The sequence below is a fragment of the Dioscorea cayenensis genome, unplaced genomic scaffold, assembly GCF_009730915.1.
Source record: "Dioscorea cayenensis subsp. rotundata cultivar TDr96_F1 unplaced genomic scaffold, TDr96_F1_v2_PseudoChromosome.rev07_lg8_w22 25.fasta BLBR01001453.1, whole genome shotgun sequence".
Classification (NCBI taxonomy): domain Eukaryota; kingdom Viridiplantae; phylum Streptophyta; class Magnoliopsida; order Dioscoreales; family Dioscoreaceae; genus Dioscorea; species Dioscorea cayenensis.
In genome coordinates, this window is record NW_024087844.1 from 20,831 (window position 1) to 40,967 (window position 20,137).

Consider the following 20,137-nt stretch of genomic DNA (forward strand, 5'->3'; position numbering starts at 1 on the left):
AGGAACGAGGAAGTTTCTCATGTCATAAGAGATGGAGACTCTGTAGATGGCACAGTCAAATCATGACTCAATCCGATTAAAGGATATATTAAAGATATTGAAAAGTGCAAAATAGTGCAATCAGATCCTAATTGCAAAAGGCTTTGTCAGGAGTAGTGGATGGAGAGTCCCCATTGCTGCATATTTAATATGATCTAAACAAAATATAAAAACATATCTAATTATATATAATTAGATGTTAAGTTATAATCATTGAAATGGATGTTTAAACTATAATAATTAATCAACAGTAAAAAATCACATCAACTACATCATAGACATATGACAAATACAACCGAATCTTATTTCAAATTTGACCATCTTGACATTGATAAAATGGAAGGTGTTCTAATTAAATTTAAATACATCTCTTAATGTGAGATAAAAAAAACTCAGAAATATATGATAAAAAAATGTAAACTATATAAAAAAAATCAACATCAATAAAAATAACAAAGTCTAATCATAGACCAAGATTTCCCTATAGTGATTCTCTTGATCAATTTTCATGGTGTTTGAAGATAGACTATTTTGAAATATTATTTGTTAAAAATTAGACTCTCTGTGTTTTTTTAATAATAAAATTAAAAAATTAATTAGCTTTTTATTCTATATCTAAATTAACCCTGGTTAAAGACTGAACAAAATATGTTAGTGGGACTACCCTGTCACAAGAGTACTATGTATCCACAGATCCACTAAAGTCATCTCAACACTGAGAGCAATCTCAATCACTTGTAAAGTTTTCTATACATCAGGTCAATGTCAGCTTTCACTGCAGTCACTTGAGATTCACATTCAATAATTATTTCCTGCGTGCATAACAAACCACTTAAATTTTTTTCTTACTAATCTCAAAAAATTTGGAATGTGGAAGAGGAAAAATACATTATTAAATTGTAGTCATTAATTAGCTAGGCAACGATTATTAGTTCAAAATCTAACCTTTATATATTGTTTAAACGTTAAAGAAAATTCAAGAAGCATCAATCATTCAAAGGGTCAACTGATGTTTGATTTATGTATTTAATGTATGTACAAGTGTTCAGAGTTTTCACTGAGTTAATATCACTATTATTATTATTATTATTATCATCATCATCATCATCATCATCATCATCTTAGCAAGTATATATGTATTATATGTGCAGAGTTGACCATAATATATCTCATGTACTTGAGGAAAGAAGGACCCATGCAGAAACTTCCAACAATATTGCTTCAGTTCTGTGCCATGGTAAACTGATTCAACTAGGTTCATATATATCCATGGGTCCCTACTAATTAATTAGTGTGAGCCCTTGAGAGAGAGATGAAGTATATTTTATATAACAGTCACAGGAATGCATTGGGAAACTACACTGCAAGCATCGGAAGCATGAGATCAATTATATATACTTATATACAGAGAGACAAGAAAGAAGAAGAAGAAGGTACAGTTATGGTGCACATGTGCAATCCTCACTCAAGTGAAAACCATGACTCTCACAGGAACAGCAGTGACCTTGAAATTCTTGATGTAATATCTCTGCATTCAGCTTACATGTTTCCAAAAACCTAGTGACATGTAGAATATTATATTTTTGAACTTATTCTAATGAAAAACAAAGGGCAATAAATGACATATATAATATAGTGAAAAACTCTACCCTTTTGTTTTTTTATTTTATCTTATGTTTTAAAATGTAGAAAATTATTATTTGACAAAGAGTATATATATATTGCGGAGATATATAGACAAAGCTATTGTTGGATGAAGGTAGTTTGACGTGAGGCCCTTGTTTTGTTGCATGGTGTGTTGTTGCTGTTTAGTTAATTGTTGTATGTGTTAAGAAAGTTCTAAATATTGCTTGATATATGGTTCTATATAATTGCTTGACAATACACTCTATATGTTTAACAAATTGCATTTGTTAATATCCATCATGATCGTAATGCATGGATTGTTGAGGGACTTGATTAACAACCATATATAATAAGTAATAACCATAGTAGCAATTCTAATAAGTCCTAATTAATGAATGAATAAATGTGAAACTAAATCAACACCCAAAGCCAACAATTATTGAATTGTTTATATCTAATAAGTCCTAATTAATGATTGAATAAATGTGAAACTAAATCAACGCCCAAAGCTAACAATTATTGACATGTTTATATTTTATATTAAGCATTTTCAACAACAAGTTATAAATTAATATGATGTAGACGTTTGAATTATGTAAAAGTACCATAATTTAAAGATAAAACTAAAAAAAAATAATAAATAAATGATCCATAATAAAATAAAAGTGATTATATTCTTTATGTAGAGTGTCTGTATTTTTACTAAAGAGATAAATTTGAGTTTTAATTTTGTGCAAAGTGACAACAAATGGTGTTATTATACTTACACACATGCTCCACATCTCCCTAGCATGTGTTTTTTTTACGTTTATAAAAAAAATATATATAAATAAATAAAAATACATATTATTAATAAAATAAAGAGGCTTTATCTCTCTCCTTGACCATTTTTTTCAAAGAATATCTGTATAATAATATTATTTTAAGTTGGAACTCATTTGAAAAATGAGATTGTTTTACATAAGCATGATTAAATTTGAAAGTTTGTAACATTTTTTTATTAAGCAATTTTAACAAATGTGATGTTTATATATATACATAAGCTTTTGTGCACGAGAAACACGCATGAAAAAATCATCGGTTATAATAAAGAAATTGAGTAAAATAATTTTCTATAAAAATTATTAGATATCAATAAAGTAACCACGACATTCACATTAAAAAAAAATTGGAAAGTAAGAAAAACACCCCATAAATTTGTAATATGCATAAAAACACCCTCTTAATTTGACTATCCCTAAAAATCTTTTTTTTAAAATATAATGATTTTTAAACCCCTCATATAACGGTGGTTAACAGAGTTACATTTGAATTTTATGGACGAATTTGCCCCTTGTATGGGGAGTTGTGACAGTACAATCATGTTCCTGGATTGAGACTCTTACTGTCATGGTTAAACTTTCTCTCTTCAGCTTTTCAGCTTTTCCATTTCCAAAGTTGTCTCCGCCTGGGCATCATTGTATTGAAAAAGAACCTTGCTTTCCACCATTCTCTCTCGAAGAATTTTTGCTCAAGTATTCGACATTCCATCAGTGTGTGCAATCAAAGGTATTGAGCCGAACCAGACACCGTTGAAGAAGTTGTGTTAAGTAGTTTTTTTATAAACGATTCTGTTAGAGAAAGATTTCTCAGTTTTGTTTTTGTGGTCTTGTTTTTATTGGATGATATTGAAATTTGCAGGGAGATTTATCGGCTAGGGTTTTGTTTTTGTTTTCAACTTCGTCTGTGTACGAAAGAGATTTTTCGATAGTTATGCTGTGTAATGTTTACAATGTAGGTTTCCGTTTAAGTTAATATGGTTGCAGTTTTAAAAAAGTGGTTTCCATTTAAATACTGGGATTTTATTTAAACATTTGAGGTTTACGTGTAAGATTTATTGTTTCTATTTAAATAATGAGGTTACCGTTTAACTATTTATGTTTTCGTTTAAGAATTTAGATTAACGTTTAAAAAACCTTTACTTTCCGCTTAAATTTATCTGAATACTATTATATGTATAGTTATTGTCGCAGGCTTGTGATTATGGCGGTCAACCTAGTTAATGGGTGATGCTACTTGACATCGGTAGTGGAGACTTTGGCTGAGTTTGTAGCATTCACCAAGATTGAAGCTGTGTTCCAAGAGAGGGCCCTCCTTGATTCTTTGCTGAACAGATATGATGGCCGCACCAACAAATTCATGATCGGGGAAAGCTTAGAAAGTTTCAGGCCTGAAGATTTGACTCTTGTTCTTCGACTGTGTTGCGATGGAGATGCAATCGTATTGAAGAAGAAGAAGAAAGCACATTCCATTTTAGAAGATAGATATTTTCGAAAGCCTACGAGAGACACAGAGACTCCATCAAGAGAACACTTGACCAGCTTGTACGACAGAGGGGAGAAGAAGAAAATTTTGCTAAACCCCTGATGGTGCACCTCATGGGTACAATCCTCTTCCCAAACACCTCATGCTCGGTTCCGAATTGGATCGTAGATTATGTCGATGATCTACCTGGCATGGGGCATACGCATGGGCACAAGTGACTGATGAAGAACGTCCCACAAACGGCCGCTCGAGTACAAGCGAGATGCGCCGGGCAGAAGACGAACACGAGGTACGTCAAAGGTTGCTCGGTCGCACTGAACATCTAGTTTTATGAGCTGACCAGCACCGGAAAGAATGTGCGATTTGGCAAGACCCCAAGGATATTGCGCTATGGTGAAAATAGTTAACGGAAGCAAGCAGCGACAGAAGCAATATTGTCATCGTTTGAAAGAAAGGAGGTAATAAATCATGAGTTTCCGTTTAAATATCAAGCTTTTCTGTTTAAAAATATGAATTGGTGTTTAAATTTTCGGCTTGGTGTTTAACTATTTTGGATATCATTTTAAAAAATAACTACACTGTTTAAATAATTTGATTACATGTTTAAAACCATTTGCTATTGTTTAAATTGAATGCTCTTCACTGACATTGTGTTGTTTAACTATGTTAGTTTCCTGAGCTGGTCGTGGCGCGCTTGCGGATGAACAAATATTCATTCGGGCTATCTGTCGGGGGATGCTATTGCTCCGGAACCACTGGCGCGAAGGCAGGATGACAGGCCATCCTCTTCAAGGCGCCTCCGACGCTGTTCACCTAATGACAGTCCAACCCGCGCTAGAATACCTCGGCGTCGGAGGAGCCACGCCCTACCCCGCCCAGCCGATACACTCCCTCTCCTGACGGCAATATCCCCTCCTACGTACTCAGCCCCCCTCCCCGATCGTTAATTTATCACATTTCACGTTTAATTAGTCACATTTCCTATTTAAATATCAACGCTACCGTTTAAATATCAGTGTGCACGTTTGAATACCAAGCTACCATAAAACTTATCAAATAAATATATATTTTTATTGATAAAAATTAATCTAAAATTTACAAGAATGCTTCTAAATCGAGCCACATTTTTTTATTTAAATCAACTCCGTCGTAAAGGATGTGGCATGGTCATCCTCCTCTGGAGAATCCTCCGCAATCAAGCAATAAGTGAAAACTTTCTTTTCATGACCAAGTCAAAATGCCCGCTTAATTATATTGCTTACCTGTCAGGCAATTACGCTGGCATTCAGACTTGAACATGAAAAGATAGTTTAATTTGTTGCGTGATTGCGGCTGATTGATTCTCCTGAAGAAAATGACCATGACACACCCTTTAAGATAGAGTTGATCTCAAAAATGTGGTCTGACTGAAGCGAATATCCTGGACACTGTCTCGCCGACTCGCGAGATCTCCACATGCGGTCTAGTACAAGCCCTCCATAACTCTAAAAAATTTAAACGTTAAGTCAAATATTTAAACAGAGACAGAATAAATTAAACGGAGAAGACAATGTTTTAATGGAAATGTAATATATTTAAACAAAGACTAGCATAGTTAAACAATAATTAACTTATACAACTAGATAAACATAAAAAAGAAGAACTTTACAACGAAAGGAACTCATTTTTAGTAGTATTCGACAATGGCACATCGTCGGTCTCCACAACAAGATCGATTACAGCGCATTTGAAGATGGAGTACACGGGACACATTCGCTAGAAGTCAACCTCGTTTTTAATTGGACAAACCATTTTATATCCATCGGGTGTGATAAACTTCACCCTGATATGGGAAACATTAAGACCCCTATCGCTCACATATCTCAACTAACACCGATTCCCAAGAAGTCAGTGCAGTGAACATTAGTACTCATCCCTCCCCGTTGTATCTAGCAATACCACAAAAACTCTCCATAATAAACCTGCATTTTTATAAATTGTGTTACTCCCTCCCTCCTGCAGAATGATCAAAGTGAGAGCAACGAAGAAATTCTCACCTTATCAGGAAACTGGTAGAACTCAAATCGAACAAACCAAATGAGGAGAAGAAGAAAAAGATGTGATAAGCCTTCTAAACTTTGTTTGACAAAAAAACAAGCAGAAAGGTAAAAAAAAAAATGCAAAATTGTATGTATAAAGGTCGGACATGATGTGATCAGGAAGTTTTTTCCCACCATTTTCAAGGGCAAAAATGAAATTTCATAACATGGACCCATTTGAAGTGAATAGTAGGGGGTAAAAGGGAACTTAAACAATAGCAAAAGGGTTGTTCGAAGTTTGCCAAAGTTGGAGGGCCTGTTTAGGAATATTTAAAATTCACGAGGGATATACAGTAATTTTTCTTAAAAAAATGGTAATTTTTTTTTAAAAAAGAAAACTCCAAATTATAGATGGTGGGCAAATGACTTACTTTTTTTGATTGAATTAACAAACTAATATCATAAAAGAATTAGTAAACTAATATTACGATTGACTCATTCATAGTGTATGCTTGTTCGGAGGTTGAGTCAAAGAATACCACTCATGCACTTTCAGCAATCTACACTTACATAAAAATTGATTGATTTGAAATGTACGTGAAATTTATAAGAATTAGATAAAATATTATCTAGGAAAAAGAATGCAATCCAACTATCAAATGAGTTCTTTGTTATTAGAGTACAAGTCCTTGATTTGTTCTCAAGTTAATGAAGCTTATGTTTTTCATGCACGTCTTATATTTCATAAAAAACAAACGTACTCAGTACTTGATTTTTAGTTGTATGATTTTTCTTGGTTCACTTGATTTGGTCAAGCAAAATAAATAATTAAAAATATAAATAATTGAGAGCACAAAATATCTAATGTCAATGCCTTCCTCAACTAGTATTTTTCGTGCACTTTTTTTTTTTTTGATAAAATTTTCATGCACTTTTCATTTGTATTAAAAAAACATGATTATCCAAACCAAAGTAATGTCTTGTCATTAATTAAAAATAAAAAAATAATGAATTTCCATAACTCTTAAATTTCTTATGATCTCATGATAAGTTTTTTTTTTAATAGACCATTTTAGAGATGATGAAATTTATATATAAGCATGACGTTGACTAACTAGCGAGCTAGCTAGATGTTAATTTGGAAATAAGACTTAAAATTTATTAATTAATAAATAATAATTTTCTTATCCATTGGAGATTAATTTCAATGAATGAAATTAAAAGGGTCTTTGGAAATGGACCCCAATTAGCAGTACAACATGCACATGACCTTTTCCTCTACAAAGTGGCACTCAATCAAAGACATATATATCATGGTGGTACACACCATATATATACATGAGAAAGCAAAGGGAACATACTAATTAACATGGTTGGCAAGTAGTAAGATGGCATCCCAAAGTGGTTGGAGATTTATCTTTGAAAAAAAAAATTAAAAAAAATAAACATTTATAGGATGCATCCATTGTTGAAAATAAATTGGAAGACTTCATTAATTTATTTTGAAGGCTCTATTTCTTTCCCACTAAAAAAATAAATTGACAAGTCCAAAATGAGTCCTTGCTGCTTTTAGGTATGTAGTCCCTGTTGGTATGCTTGAAAATATAACCATTAATTCAGATCTTTTTTCATCTAATTACTAATACAAATTAATAGATAGAGAAGGACGAAACCAAAGAATTATATCTTATGCGAAATGTATTACTATCTTGACTTTTCTCATGTCTAACATCAGTATAAAAATAAACACAATGTTTAAATAAAAAATTGAGAAAAAAGGACAAAAGAAAAACAATGGATCTTTTTTTTCATTGTGTTTATTGTGAAAATATTGATCAATCTCTTCTAACAATAAAATATTATCAATTTATATATTCAATATGAAAGCTAGCACTTGATCCTTGCTTTTCATTGGCTGCTTAACTTGCATTTAATTCTATTTTTTTATTTATTATTCTTTTGTCATGCTTTATGTCTACACAAATATATACCTTGGAAACAATTGAGGTGCAATATTTTTTAAATATCATACTCTTTAAAAATTATTAATTATTGAGTTTATAAGTCAAGAAGAATGTGTAAAAAGCCTTTGCAAACATCATCAAAGCTTTCTCAGCTAGATGGCTACCTTTATTTTATTCGTGCTATATATATTTCATTTGTTTGGTTTAGGATTAAAGAGTGGAATAAGTGTTTATTCTCACCTTACTTTATTCTTAAAAATATAAGATATACAATACTCATCTTATGCACAGAAATTATTGCCATTTACCTATACAATAGTAATTTCCATCAACTTATTCATACTCTTCTTAAATTTAATTTAAAATTATATATGTTCTCTTTCTATTCCCATCATTTTTAATCTTAAACAAATCCCTTGTTAATCACATGGTCAATGCTTAAACTCTTGTTATCCTCTCAATTTTTTGTATCTGATTCGTATAAGTGACCAATTAAAAGGACCACTTAATTAAAATGATAGATTATTCATAATTAATTTTTTTTTATTTTAGAATTAAAAAGATTATTGTGAAATAATTTAAATTGATATTACTATATACTTTTTTAAGAAAGAACAATAATTATGTTTAGTACAAAGTAGCTCACTTAATCTAGATCATCAGATAATGTTCATTGGGAACATTATTTATGAAGTCAAATTTCAATTATAAAAATTTAATTTTTTATTTACTGATTCTACTTGTCTATGCTAATAAATAGAAGTATAGGTGATAATAGAGAAAAATATAAAGAATTTGAGTGATATTTAAAAAATTTCTCAAAAATTTGAATTTCAATTTTAATAAACCTCGCCACACCTAATTTATACAAGTTGCAAGAAATTGGATGATTAATCATAATAAAATAGCTATTTTTAATAATTATTTTAAAACTTGTTTATTTTTTAAGATATCGATAGATATCCACTAATTTTTGATAAATTCTCATGTACAAGATGAATTTTAAGAAAAAAATGAGTTAAAATAATGTAAAAAAATCCATTTAATTCTTTTTTAATTATTAAATAATTAAGAAATTTTCATTATCAAAGAATTTGATTGTGCCATCTATAGTTCATTTTAAAATTAAAATAAAAGGAGCAAACCCCTTTCTTCAAGTTATCACACATCCTCTCTCAACCACCGTCACCGTACAATAAAAAACAAAAGCTGCAAAAATCTAATCCTATGATATTCATTATCATAGTGCCAACTTCCAAAATAACTGACATTAAGAAAAAAACACAGAGATATTCATTATCATATTTCTCATCATAAGATGGGATTTAAATTTTTGGGATAGATAACGACATAGGAATAAGAAGAAATTTTTTTCACATGTTAAATTGAAGAAAAAAATAGTTTCGTAGAGCAAAAGCACTAATAAAAAAAAATTGAAATATTTAAAAATTAAACATTTAGTTTTTTGTGTATTGTTTATTGACAGTAAAAAAATTAAAATCAATTACTAATTAAATATATTCATTTTAAAAAATCTATAAAATACTACAAAATGTTTGATCAACTAATATATATATATATATATATTTGATAAATATGAAAAAATTATTAACTCTAAATCATTGAGTTCCAAGAGATTCTAACTTCAGATTCTAAATTATCACTCTCTTATTAGGGGTGGCTAAAAAGTACTATTTACCCTTGAGTTTTTTAGTTACATGGTTAAATTACTCGTGCTTTTTTTATCTTACGGGCTTTATATATATATATATATATATATAACAAAAGTGACTAGTATCGTTAAGGCTTTTGTTTGGTTGGGGGAGGGAGGAGGGGTGAGGGGGTGTGGGGGTGTGGGTGTTGTTTGGTTGAGGGAGTGAAGGGGGTGAGAGGGTGAGGAGGGGTGAGGCACCCTCCTCACTCATAATCCACTCCCCAAATTGGGGTCTTTGGGGGAGTGGATGTTTATTGTTTTTTATTTTTTTAAATAATGCAAAAATATCATTAATGCCCTTCACCTATATGTAGAATTCCTATTGTATCATAGTGATTGTTTGTTTGGGATTGTAAATATGTTTATCATGAGCATAATTTTTGTTAAATATGAAAAAAATAGAGTATGCTTTCAAGTATGTTTTCACCATAAGTTTATGAATAAATATGACAAAAAAATAGGGTATGTTTGAATGATCATTAGGGTGTTCACATTTTAACCAATATTTGTCAATTATAATCAAGATGTTATGACTCCTCATAATTTTTTCAAATAAATATTTTTTTCCCTAATTATTGTGTGTGTTTTTATAATGTTTTATCATATATTATATATTGTGTTATTATTATTATTATTCTACAATTGATTATTATATATATTATTACCTATTTTATTGTACAAGGGCAAAATAGTCAAATACACATTACACTCTTTCTCTCTCCTCCCCACTCCTCTTTTCAACTAAAAAAAAAAAAACTACTCCTCCACACCCTCCAGTAGACCAAAACACGATATTTTTCTCAAAGCCCTTCATACTCCTCCCCCTCACTCCCCCTCACCCCCCTCCCCCCTCCCCTCCGAACCAAACAGGGGGTAAAAGAATATGTATATACGGAGTTACACTAATTACGACAACTTAATTAATAACTTTAAAAATTTACCATATAAAGCGAGCTAACACACAAAGCAATAATTTTTTTTTTCATGTCATGTCTAAAATGATGTATTAAGAATTATAATCCCATAATATTAAATCTCACGCTAAGCAATATCACTTCTTCGGTAGAGGATTGATACTGTGACTCATTATACAGTAAATAAATAATATTATATAACATTGGGTCCACTCTAAACCGTGTATAAATGATATTGATGAGTTATCTCCAAGAAAAAGGTTTTAAATTTTTGTGTTTTGTGTATTTTGTGATGACTACAAGAAGATCAAATAAGGTGTTTATATTTCCATTTAAGTAAAAAAAAAAAAAAATTCTAACAACAACATATCTACAACTTAGACAAAAAGAGAGAGAGAGTGTGTGTGAGGGAGAGAGAGAACTCTAGTTGCAGTAAAATATCAGTGATTGCAAGAGAGAGAGAGAGAAAAAACACGTAACAGTTGGCACGTGTGGCAGTTCCAAAGACCCACTGACCACCTCCATCCAACCACCTCTCTTGCTTTTCTACTCTCTCTCTCTCTCTCTCTCTCTCTGACCATAAAAATCAATATAACAACTAGTTACTAGTTACTACTACTTGTTAATAAATGTATGACTTTGTTTGTTCTTAATCAAAAAGTGATCTTAATGTCTCCACCATCCTTCCTTCTTCCCTCTTTGATTTGACGTCGGAAAAGAAAGCCACCAGACATGGCTTTAACCCTTTCTCTAAGCTCTCATACTCCTCCTTGCTAACAAGTCATAGTTCCTTCCATCTTCTCTAGCAAACTCATCTTCAACTTCTCTGATGGAAGACTTCTCTCTCTTGGGAGCTGCTTGCAGCTCCAGAGAAGGAGGAGGAGGACATGGACATGGACAAGGACATGGACATGGGTTCATGTATGCTATTCCTTCTTCTACATCCACAGCCACAGTTGCACCAGGACTCATGCAACCACCACTACAACCACCAAACCCTAATCCTCTCTTCAAAGATGAAGCACTTTCTCATCCTCAAACCATCATCCATGGTGACCCCATCAAAGCCAGGATCATCTCTCATCCTCAGTACTCTGCTCTTCTCTCAGCTTACTTAGATTGCCAGAAGGCATGCTCTGATCTCCTCTCCTTTCATGCTTAAATAATTCTCACACTTAATTTACTGCTGTAACTTAACCAAAGTTCTTATCTTGTTCAGGTCGGAGCACCGCCGGAGGTGGCGGCGAGGATCACGGTGGCCGCCAGAGAGCTTGAAGAACGCCAGAGAGCCACCACTGCTGCCACTTGTCGCCGTGATGAGCCACTCTCTGACCCTGAGCTTGATCAGTTCATGGTGATATATATATTTCTATATATATATTTATATATTTATAGACTTTTAAATTTTTTTTTCTATCTAATTCTTATCAACTCTTTGATTTGAAAAGGAAGCATACTGTGATATGTTAGTGAAGTACCGTGAAGAGTTAACAAGGCCAATTCAAGAAGCCATGGATTTCTTGAAAAGGATTGAGTCTCAACTCAACTCCATCTCTAATGGTGCTGCAACTCGCTTCCTCTCAAATGGTACACACAAGCATTCTTTCATTAATTCATTCATTCATTCATTCGTTTGTTTTAAGATTTTGTTTCTATATTTAGTGGAGAGTGGTATCTGGTTGAAGAGAAACCATCAAGATCAAGAGAGGCAAGAGTAACACACCTATCAATCACACTCTAAAAAAAAGCTTTTTTTTTCTTTTTCTTTTGAGACTCAATGATACATTTCTTTATTCAAATGGAGAGAAGGGGATTTGATTAGTTGTTGGTGGCCCCTCTTAAGGTTCCAAGAGCATCTAATTGTCTCTCATCATGATCATGATCTCCATACTTCTTTGCCAGGTTTCCTCTTTTAGTCATAAACATGTATATATTTTAATATTAAACAAAGAAAGAAAGAGAGATAAAGAAATAGAGAGGGGGGCAAGGTATGGAAGAACATAGGATGCTGTTCCACTCTCTGCCATGCATTCAATCACTATTATTATTACTAAAGCTACTACTACACCATTTGAACATGTAGTTTAGTACTATATATATATCCTGTCAGGTTTAAATTGTGAGAGAAAGAGAGAAGATGAAGATGAGCCATGTTTAATAAGGATGGTGCAAGTCAAATTGTGTCCTATAAATGGAGTGAAAGAGTTATGTGGATTGTTCATTGCCTTTCAATTTGGACAACTCTTTTGTTGGTGAGATGTCTTTGGCTCATGAAGATGACTACGGATGTAATATTGATTTTGAGAGATAGGACATAATTGGCTTATATAGATATATGCATATATTGATTAATGCTAGAGTTTGTATATATTGTAACTTTTGACTTGTACTATTGCTTGATTAATTGCAATTGCTTTTATGTACATGTAACTAATTTGTTTTTGTGGTTATACTTCATTGGAGATGTTCCTTTATAAAAATCTATCTAGTTCTTCATTGGTAAAATTTTGAGAAAATTTTTTATATGATAATTCTTTGGAATACTTCACTACATATGGCAATTTCTTTTTTCTTATTTTTCTTTTTGGTGAAAAAAGTAAGGTTAATTTTTCTTAGAAAATTTTATTTTTTAACTAGATCTAATAATGGTGTTGCAAGGCTAAGAACTTGTAGTTTAGTTTTATGGTTTTTGGTAGCATAATATGCCAAGATTTATTGAACTTTTAATTTACTTGGGATCGGAGTTGCCTTTAGAGTCTGATTATTGAAGTGCTATTAGAATTAGCAACACATACCAAAACTCATTTTGGAGAGTTAACTAGAATCTTAAGGATTTAAGTTCATTGAGGAAAACATTAAAACATACCTTGTTTTATATTCGGACTTAATTTTGATTTCATTTCTAATTACTTGAGAGAGTCTCCTCATTATTAAATAGCTTAGAAGCATCTTAAATCGTGATATATAGCTTTTTAGTGTGCGTTACTACTGATGTAAATTATCTATTTTTGCAATATAGCTCTATTTTTGTTCCCCAAATCTGATTTTTATTGTTAATGTTATATATATATATTAATATTTGTGGACAAGCCACGAACCTGTTGGAAGGGAGGTGAATGGTCGATGTTCCACTTAATTAAGAGTGAAAAAAATTGCCACTCTTCTATTGTAAGAGTGGTTATTGCTAATCATATATGTTAATTGTAAATTAAATATAGTATACTGATTTTGTTAACACGTAACACAACAATCTCAAAAAAGATGTTTTTAGTGTAGGGATTAAATTAGCATCTTTGTATGATATCTTAGGTTGAGTTATTTCATTCTCAAAACGCTTATCATTAAAAAAATCCAAATAGATTTATACAACTATTGCAAAGGTTGTCTATACATATTTACCAATGACATATTTGAGGCAATTTTTGAGGTCGTATGCCAAATTTTAGTGTGTGGGCTTGGTTGGATGCTTACGGTTGATTTCTAGTTTTGTTTTCATCCATTGTTGTTATGATTTGTTATTATAAAAATTATCATTAATTTTTATGAGTTAAGTTCTTCAAATAACAAATATATGGACTCATTTGTTAGAGTTTGTGATCCGAATTTTGTTTGACCTGTCTTGCAAAACTCATGGAGCGACTTAAGTGAATTTTAAAACTAAGAAAAATTTGGTGGGGATTTTTGGCTGAATCACGTACCCCACTAGTTATTTTGTTGGGGATTGTGCGGCAAAATTGCAAAATTCAAGTGATACAGATATGTTCAAAAAATTTAGATGATAAGGGCCAAACTGAATCTAGATCAACCAGACTTCTAATCAATTTAGGGCCTAAACATAGTTTAGGATTTTATTATGATGAAATAAGTTTGACAAATTGAGCTGCCACCATTGTGCTCAATTTTCAATACAGTGGAATCTTCTTTTTCATCAGTTTGTTTTTATTTATTGAGTTTTTCACATAAATTTATCTGATATCTGATATTCTTTTGCCCATTATCATTTGCTATTTTTTTTTCATCACTTAATTCATTAGATTTGACAAGATATTCAAGGGATAGTTACGTTCATATTTAACATGGAGAAATTTATTCAGTTTTGAATTTTTTGAGCATTAATATTGTTACCTAGTACGTTGCTATCACTGTTCTTTTTTGTTTTGTGACATCAATCTTGTTAAGAAAGGTTTTAGGCTTTATTGGAATTATCTTCAACATATTGAGCTTTAGAGGTCTGTTAATGCCAATCTTTGTTTTAGCTGAAAAGGGATGCGATGAATGCTACTTGATATATATGTGTGTGTTTTTCTTGTTATTGGTTTCTTTTCTCTTGATAAAGTGTGACTAAATCTAATTTGTTATCTTATGTAATTGACAATATATTTTATAGAACTTCTTTACTGTAGAAATTTGATAAACCAAATCAATAATCGTAATTATCTGTTACACATTTTTGCTGAAAGTATAATTGCTCCTGATTAGCCTTTCCTCTTTTGAAATTTAATTTTTAGAATCTTGCGCTGTTCAGTCTTGAAAAAAAATGTTTTAGATCACAGCAATAACATCACGAAAGTTTCTGTATTTATTAACATTTATGGAGAAGTTTCATCTACTGTGAGAGAATGTTTAATTTAGTGTGACTGATTAATGTTGTGAAAGTGTTTTATGTACTCAATAGAAATTTCCTTCTTGTTTAGTTCTGATCTGACCGTGACTCTAGTGCCGATCGTTACCGATTGTTCATCAATCCTCTTCAGTACTCGAGATGATCGTGTATTTACTCATCGGTTTTCAATCGCATCACGAAAATTTCGTTTGGATGGCAATCTGATAATTAACATTCATAGATAACTTTCAAGTTGATATGTTTGTAACTTGATGATTGATTAATTATGAGAACATGCAGATGATAAATACGACGGAGTTGGTTCATCTGAAGAAGAGCAAGATGCAAGCGGAGGAGAAGCAGAGCATCCAGAGATCGATCCACGAGCCGAGGAGAAAGAACTAAAGCATCATCTTCTTCGGAAATACAGTGGATACTTGAGCAGTCTCCGGCAAGAATTGTCGAAAAAGAAGAAGAAAGGGAAGCTCCCAAAAGAAGCCAGACAGAAACTACTCAACTGGTGGGAATTGCACTATAAATGGCCATATCCATCGGTAAGATAAACTCGGTCATGTTTTTTTCGTATTTTCTGAAGATTGAATTTAATAAGTGAAATGCACATTTGTTTTGATGATTGTTAGGAGTCGGAAAAAGTCGCATTGGCTGATTCTACAGGTCTTGATCAGAAGCAAATTAACAATTGGTTCATCAATCAAAGAAAAAGACATTGGAAGCCATCGGAAGACATGCAATTCGTCGTCATGGATGGTTATCATGCACAGAATGCAGCTGCATTTTACATGGATGGACCATTCATGGCTGATCACGGATTGTATCGACTTGGCCCGTGACCGGTAAAATCCGGAGTGTTTAGCATATGGTTTGATCGAATGTTGAATTCACAACTAAAAGTTGGTATGTTTACAGACACTCATAAGCCCTTTTTTTATCTTCTGTTTTGTCTAATTGTAAGTAGAAGTATCATGATGGCATTTTTATTTATCTAGCCATTTTGCCAGCCTTGGTTGTGATTTCTCATCGTAAGAAATCTCGTATTTCATCTTCTGATGCATAATTCTACAAGTGCTTTCTCAGTTCAATTTTGTTGAATTGAGGAAATCATGTCGATTTTTTCCTCGATAAACATAAGCAGGCGGATTGAACTCGTAAGTCATAACTATTGAGTTGGGAGAAAAATGAAATATGTTAATATTATTTTTTTTTATAAGTTTACTTTATGGTCATTTATTTGAGCTTTGAACATCCCTAAAAATTTATCGGCTGAGTGAAATGATATATGAATCATTTGATCTCATTTTAATTGAACACAAATTTCATAGCTGTGTGCGCTTTATAAGATTTATTGTGAATGATGTGAGAATTGAAATGTTTTGGTAAGTTCATAATGTTCGAATGTGTGTTTTGCTGAGATTCATTTGTCATCCATCCATGTATTATAAAGAGTTTTTTTTTTTTAAAGAAAAAACTATATAAATAATACGCTTCATTCACAATTTTTTTTTTTAATTATTACGTCTCACCGATTTATCAAAATATATGACATGGTTTTTATGTGTTTTTATATATTTTTTTAATCATAATTTTTAGTTGATGCGGAGACTAGAACACTAGTGATTTAATGATGTTAATTAGATTTTACATTATCTATATAAAATTTAAAATGCATTTATTTATTTATTTATTTATATAGTAAAACAACTCAGGTGGTTAAGCATAAATTGCTAAAATAATAATTAGATGGACATCATAAAATAAACAAATAAATTACATGAATTAAAGCAATTTTAATATTTTAAAAATATCATTAATGAAGACTATAACATATCAAGTTCCGCAGCGTTTTTTTTTGTCTGATCAATTAGTAGCAAAGTAGCTTTGTTGTCTATTCTATTAGGAACCACAGCTTTTTTTGATCCATCACTTTCATGCATTTACATTACGCTTGGTTGAAAAATTATAGTAGTATGATGTGTACACTAGGATTTTTGGGGATAACTTGAGTTAAAAATAATTGTTATTATAAAATTTAAATAAATAAATAGCTAATATATATATATATATATATATAATTCTTTAGTTAATTAGTCTTCTGCCCTCTTTCTCCTCCATTGCTGATCTTGGATGATTGTTTGTTACGGTGTTTTTGTTTGTTTGTTTATTTTTCATCCTTTTTTGTTTGTTTGTTTATTTTTCATCCTTTTCTAGAAGCATGTCGAGCATTGATGGAAGAGGTGAGAAGAAAACCATCAAGACCATCAATCCTTGATTGTTATATATACCCTTTAAATAACCCCGAGTCAAATTTGTTCCTACATATTCATCTTCCTCGACAACAATAACATGCACAAATTAGCATGTTAAAGACGGCACTAATAGTGTAGGAATTGTGAATCTTCTCGAGTTAACTCCAAAGATAATTTAACAGCTTATTAATCTTCTTCACCTCTCTTAAGCTAGTAAAAGTAAGCTTTCAATTAACGTTGAACAATTTTGAGAGAACATTGTAATCACTTGGTTTTTTTTATTTGTTCCATTTTATTTTATTTTTAATGTTTTTTATTTGTCTATTTAAGAATTTATAAAATGTAAAATGCTATTTTTTTAAAAATTTATTTTTCATATTTAATATATTTATACAAATTTTTAATAAATTATATTGAACTATATATTTTTCTGAAAGTATATTTTAAATAAAAATTATCTTGAAAAATTAATGTAATTTTTATAAATTTTAAATTACCAACTAATTTTAATCAAATTTTTTTAATCTGTGTGATTTAGTTAAAACAAAAAATAAAAAAAATCGAAAAGAGTATTTTCTCCCGTTAATCTTCCAAACAACACTTAAATTTCAACCATTAAGCAAGACTTGGTGGTTTTATGGTTTTAATTTATAATTATATTCTATATTTCCGTCATTGTATTACGTATAATGATATCATATATATATATATATATATTGACACAAGTTTACACGGCTTACAGAACAAGCAACGAGAGGTGCACCATATTTATTTCCATAAGTAGCTACATAATTATCTCCTAATTTTATTATCTAATAGTTATAGTTAATCTTTTTCTATTTTTAAATTTTTCAAATTTTGTATTTTATGTGTAGTTCTCTGCATGCTGAAGTGTCTATTCTTCTTTTATGGGAGTTTGTGCTTCAAACGTATAAATTTTTATGTTATTGTTTACTTTTTCTACCTAATTATTTGTGCGTTAAATTCTTTATATACAATTTATAATTTTTTTTTAGCTTACATATCCTTAACCTTGCATTCAATTGTTAGAACTTTTACCATGTGTTAGTTGAGCTGAACCACCAAACTTCAAATAAAATAATTAATCTATTAAAAACCAATGTACTTTTGTCTCCATTAGCAAGAAAGGGTAGTAAAAATTTTCCCCATCTGCATCTATTATCTTCAAGAAAGAAGATGGGTATTTAAAAAATTTATGGTCTTTTGAGGTCTAGTGAAGAGAGACTTGCATGGGCCGCTTTTTATTTATTTATAATAAATAAATCACTGAGGAGAAGTCACACTCCATAAACAAATGTTAAATATTAGTGTGATTTCATTAATAAAATGGATAAACCACATACAGAGCAAATCATAAGCAATATTTTATCCTATTGCAATTTATAAAAAATCAAAAACATATAAAAAATTAACAGCCTATTGATCTATTGATATCAAATCCACTGTTTAAAATGTTCATGGCAAATCAAAATGTTAATTCTAGAATACATAAAACCTTAATTCCAAACTTCTAAACTTAAGAAACCTTAATTTCAATAGTTAATCTAAGAACTTGAAATATTTCCATGAAGTGAGTCCTTATAAAGTTATTCCTAGGGATGTATCCATGTGAGTGATAGTACACTAATGATGCAGAAAATGAGACTTGAATGGGTAGCATATGGATTACCAAAGCAAACTAACACCAAAAGACATGCATGCATTTTATTCATAAGCATATAAATCCTATTACTGAGTTTGCTCTCAAACCTAGAAAAAGGAAAAGAGATGGATGGTTTTGGTTGGCATATAGTTGTCCTTGTACTACAACCACTGTCCCACAAGCCTACCCAAGCAAATAAGTCCTTATCACCCACATATAAAAAACACAAAAATAAAAAAGAAAAAGAAATAGATATATATCAGAGTCATAAAATTGGCAGGAAGAGAAGATGATGGGAAAGTGAAAACACACACAAAGCTCTGATCCCATCTCATGTCTCTTTGTGTGTAGAATCCCCAATTGCTGACCACCTTCTCTCTCTCTCTCTCTCTATCTCTATCTCTTTCCCTCTATCTCACTTTTTATGTTAGGTTTTGTTTGATAGATTGATTGATTCACTCTGTTATGTATTTCTTACTGGTTTAGTCACTTCTTTGGTATCTTTTTTGAATTATATTTGTGCTAGAATAATAAAGATTCACTATCCTATTTGCTTAACCTCTGATTCTAGAATAACCTAATAACACTGTCCTACACTCCCTACTAAATCTCTCCCTCTCACTCTCTCTCTTTCTTACTAATGAGTGTGTTTGCTATGTATGAAACTTGTTTGCAAGTCATGTTAGGCAATGTACATGCATCCTAGTGTCCTTTTATCATTCTTCGTCCTATATGTATTCTGGTGTTTGTGGCTCATAAACCAATGTCCCCTGAGGTTCCTCTGTCATGGCTAACACTTAAGTCCCTTTCCATCTCCCTTGTAATCCCTGCCACAAAGCTCTTTTTTCTCACTGCCAAACCAAGCTGTGCAGAAACTTTATAGTTTGTATCATATGCGTATCATCTCATTCATTGCCACCATCTCATCCATTTAAGCAGCCAAAAGCCCCTAACTCCCTCTCAATTCAGTCAATCACACACTACTCCAAATGGCTACTACTGCTACTACTACTACTCAGAGACAGCAA

The 20,137-nt window shown here is 31.3% G+C and overlaps 1 protein-coding gene across 1 annotated transcript; it reads left to right on the forward strand.

Moving 5' to 3' along the window:
- Positions 1-11,229: 11,229 nt before the first annotated feature.
- Positions 11,230-16,186, forward strand: LOC120256458 (homeobox protein knotted-1-like 2). Its single transcript, XM_039264131.1, has 5 exons — positions 11,230-11,708; positions 11,799-11,933; positions 12,028-12,166; positions 15,483-15,736; positions 15,824-16,186. Exons 1-5 carry the CDS (start codon positions 11,409-11,411, stop codon positions 16,031-16,033), a joined length of 1,038 nt encoding a protein of 345 aa, XP_039120065.1. The 5' UTR covers positions 11,230-11,408; the 3' UTR covers positions 16,034-16,186.
- Positions 16,187-20,137: the final 3,951 nt, after the last annotated feature.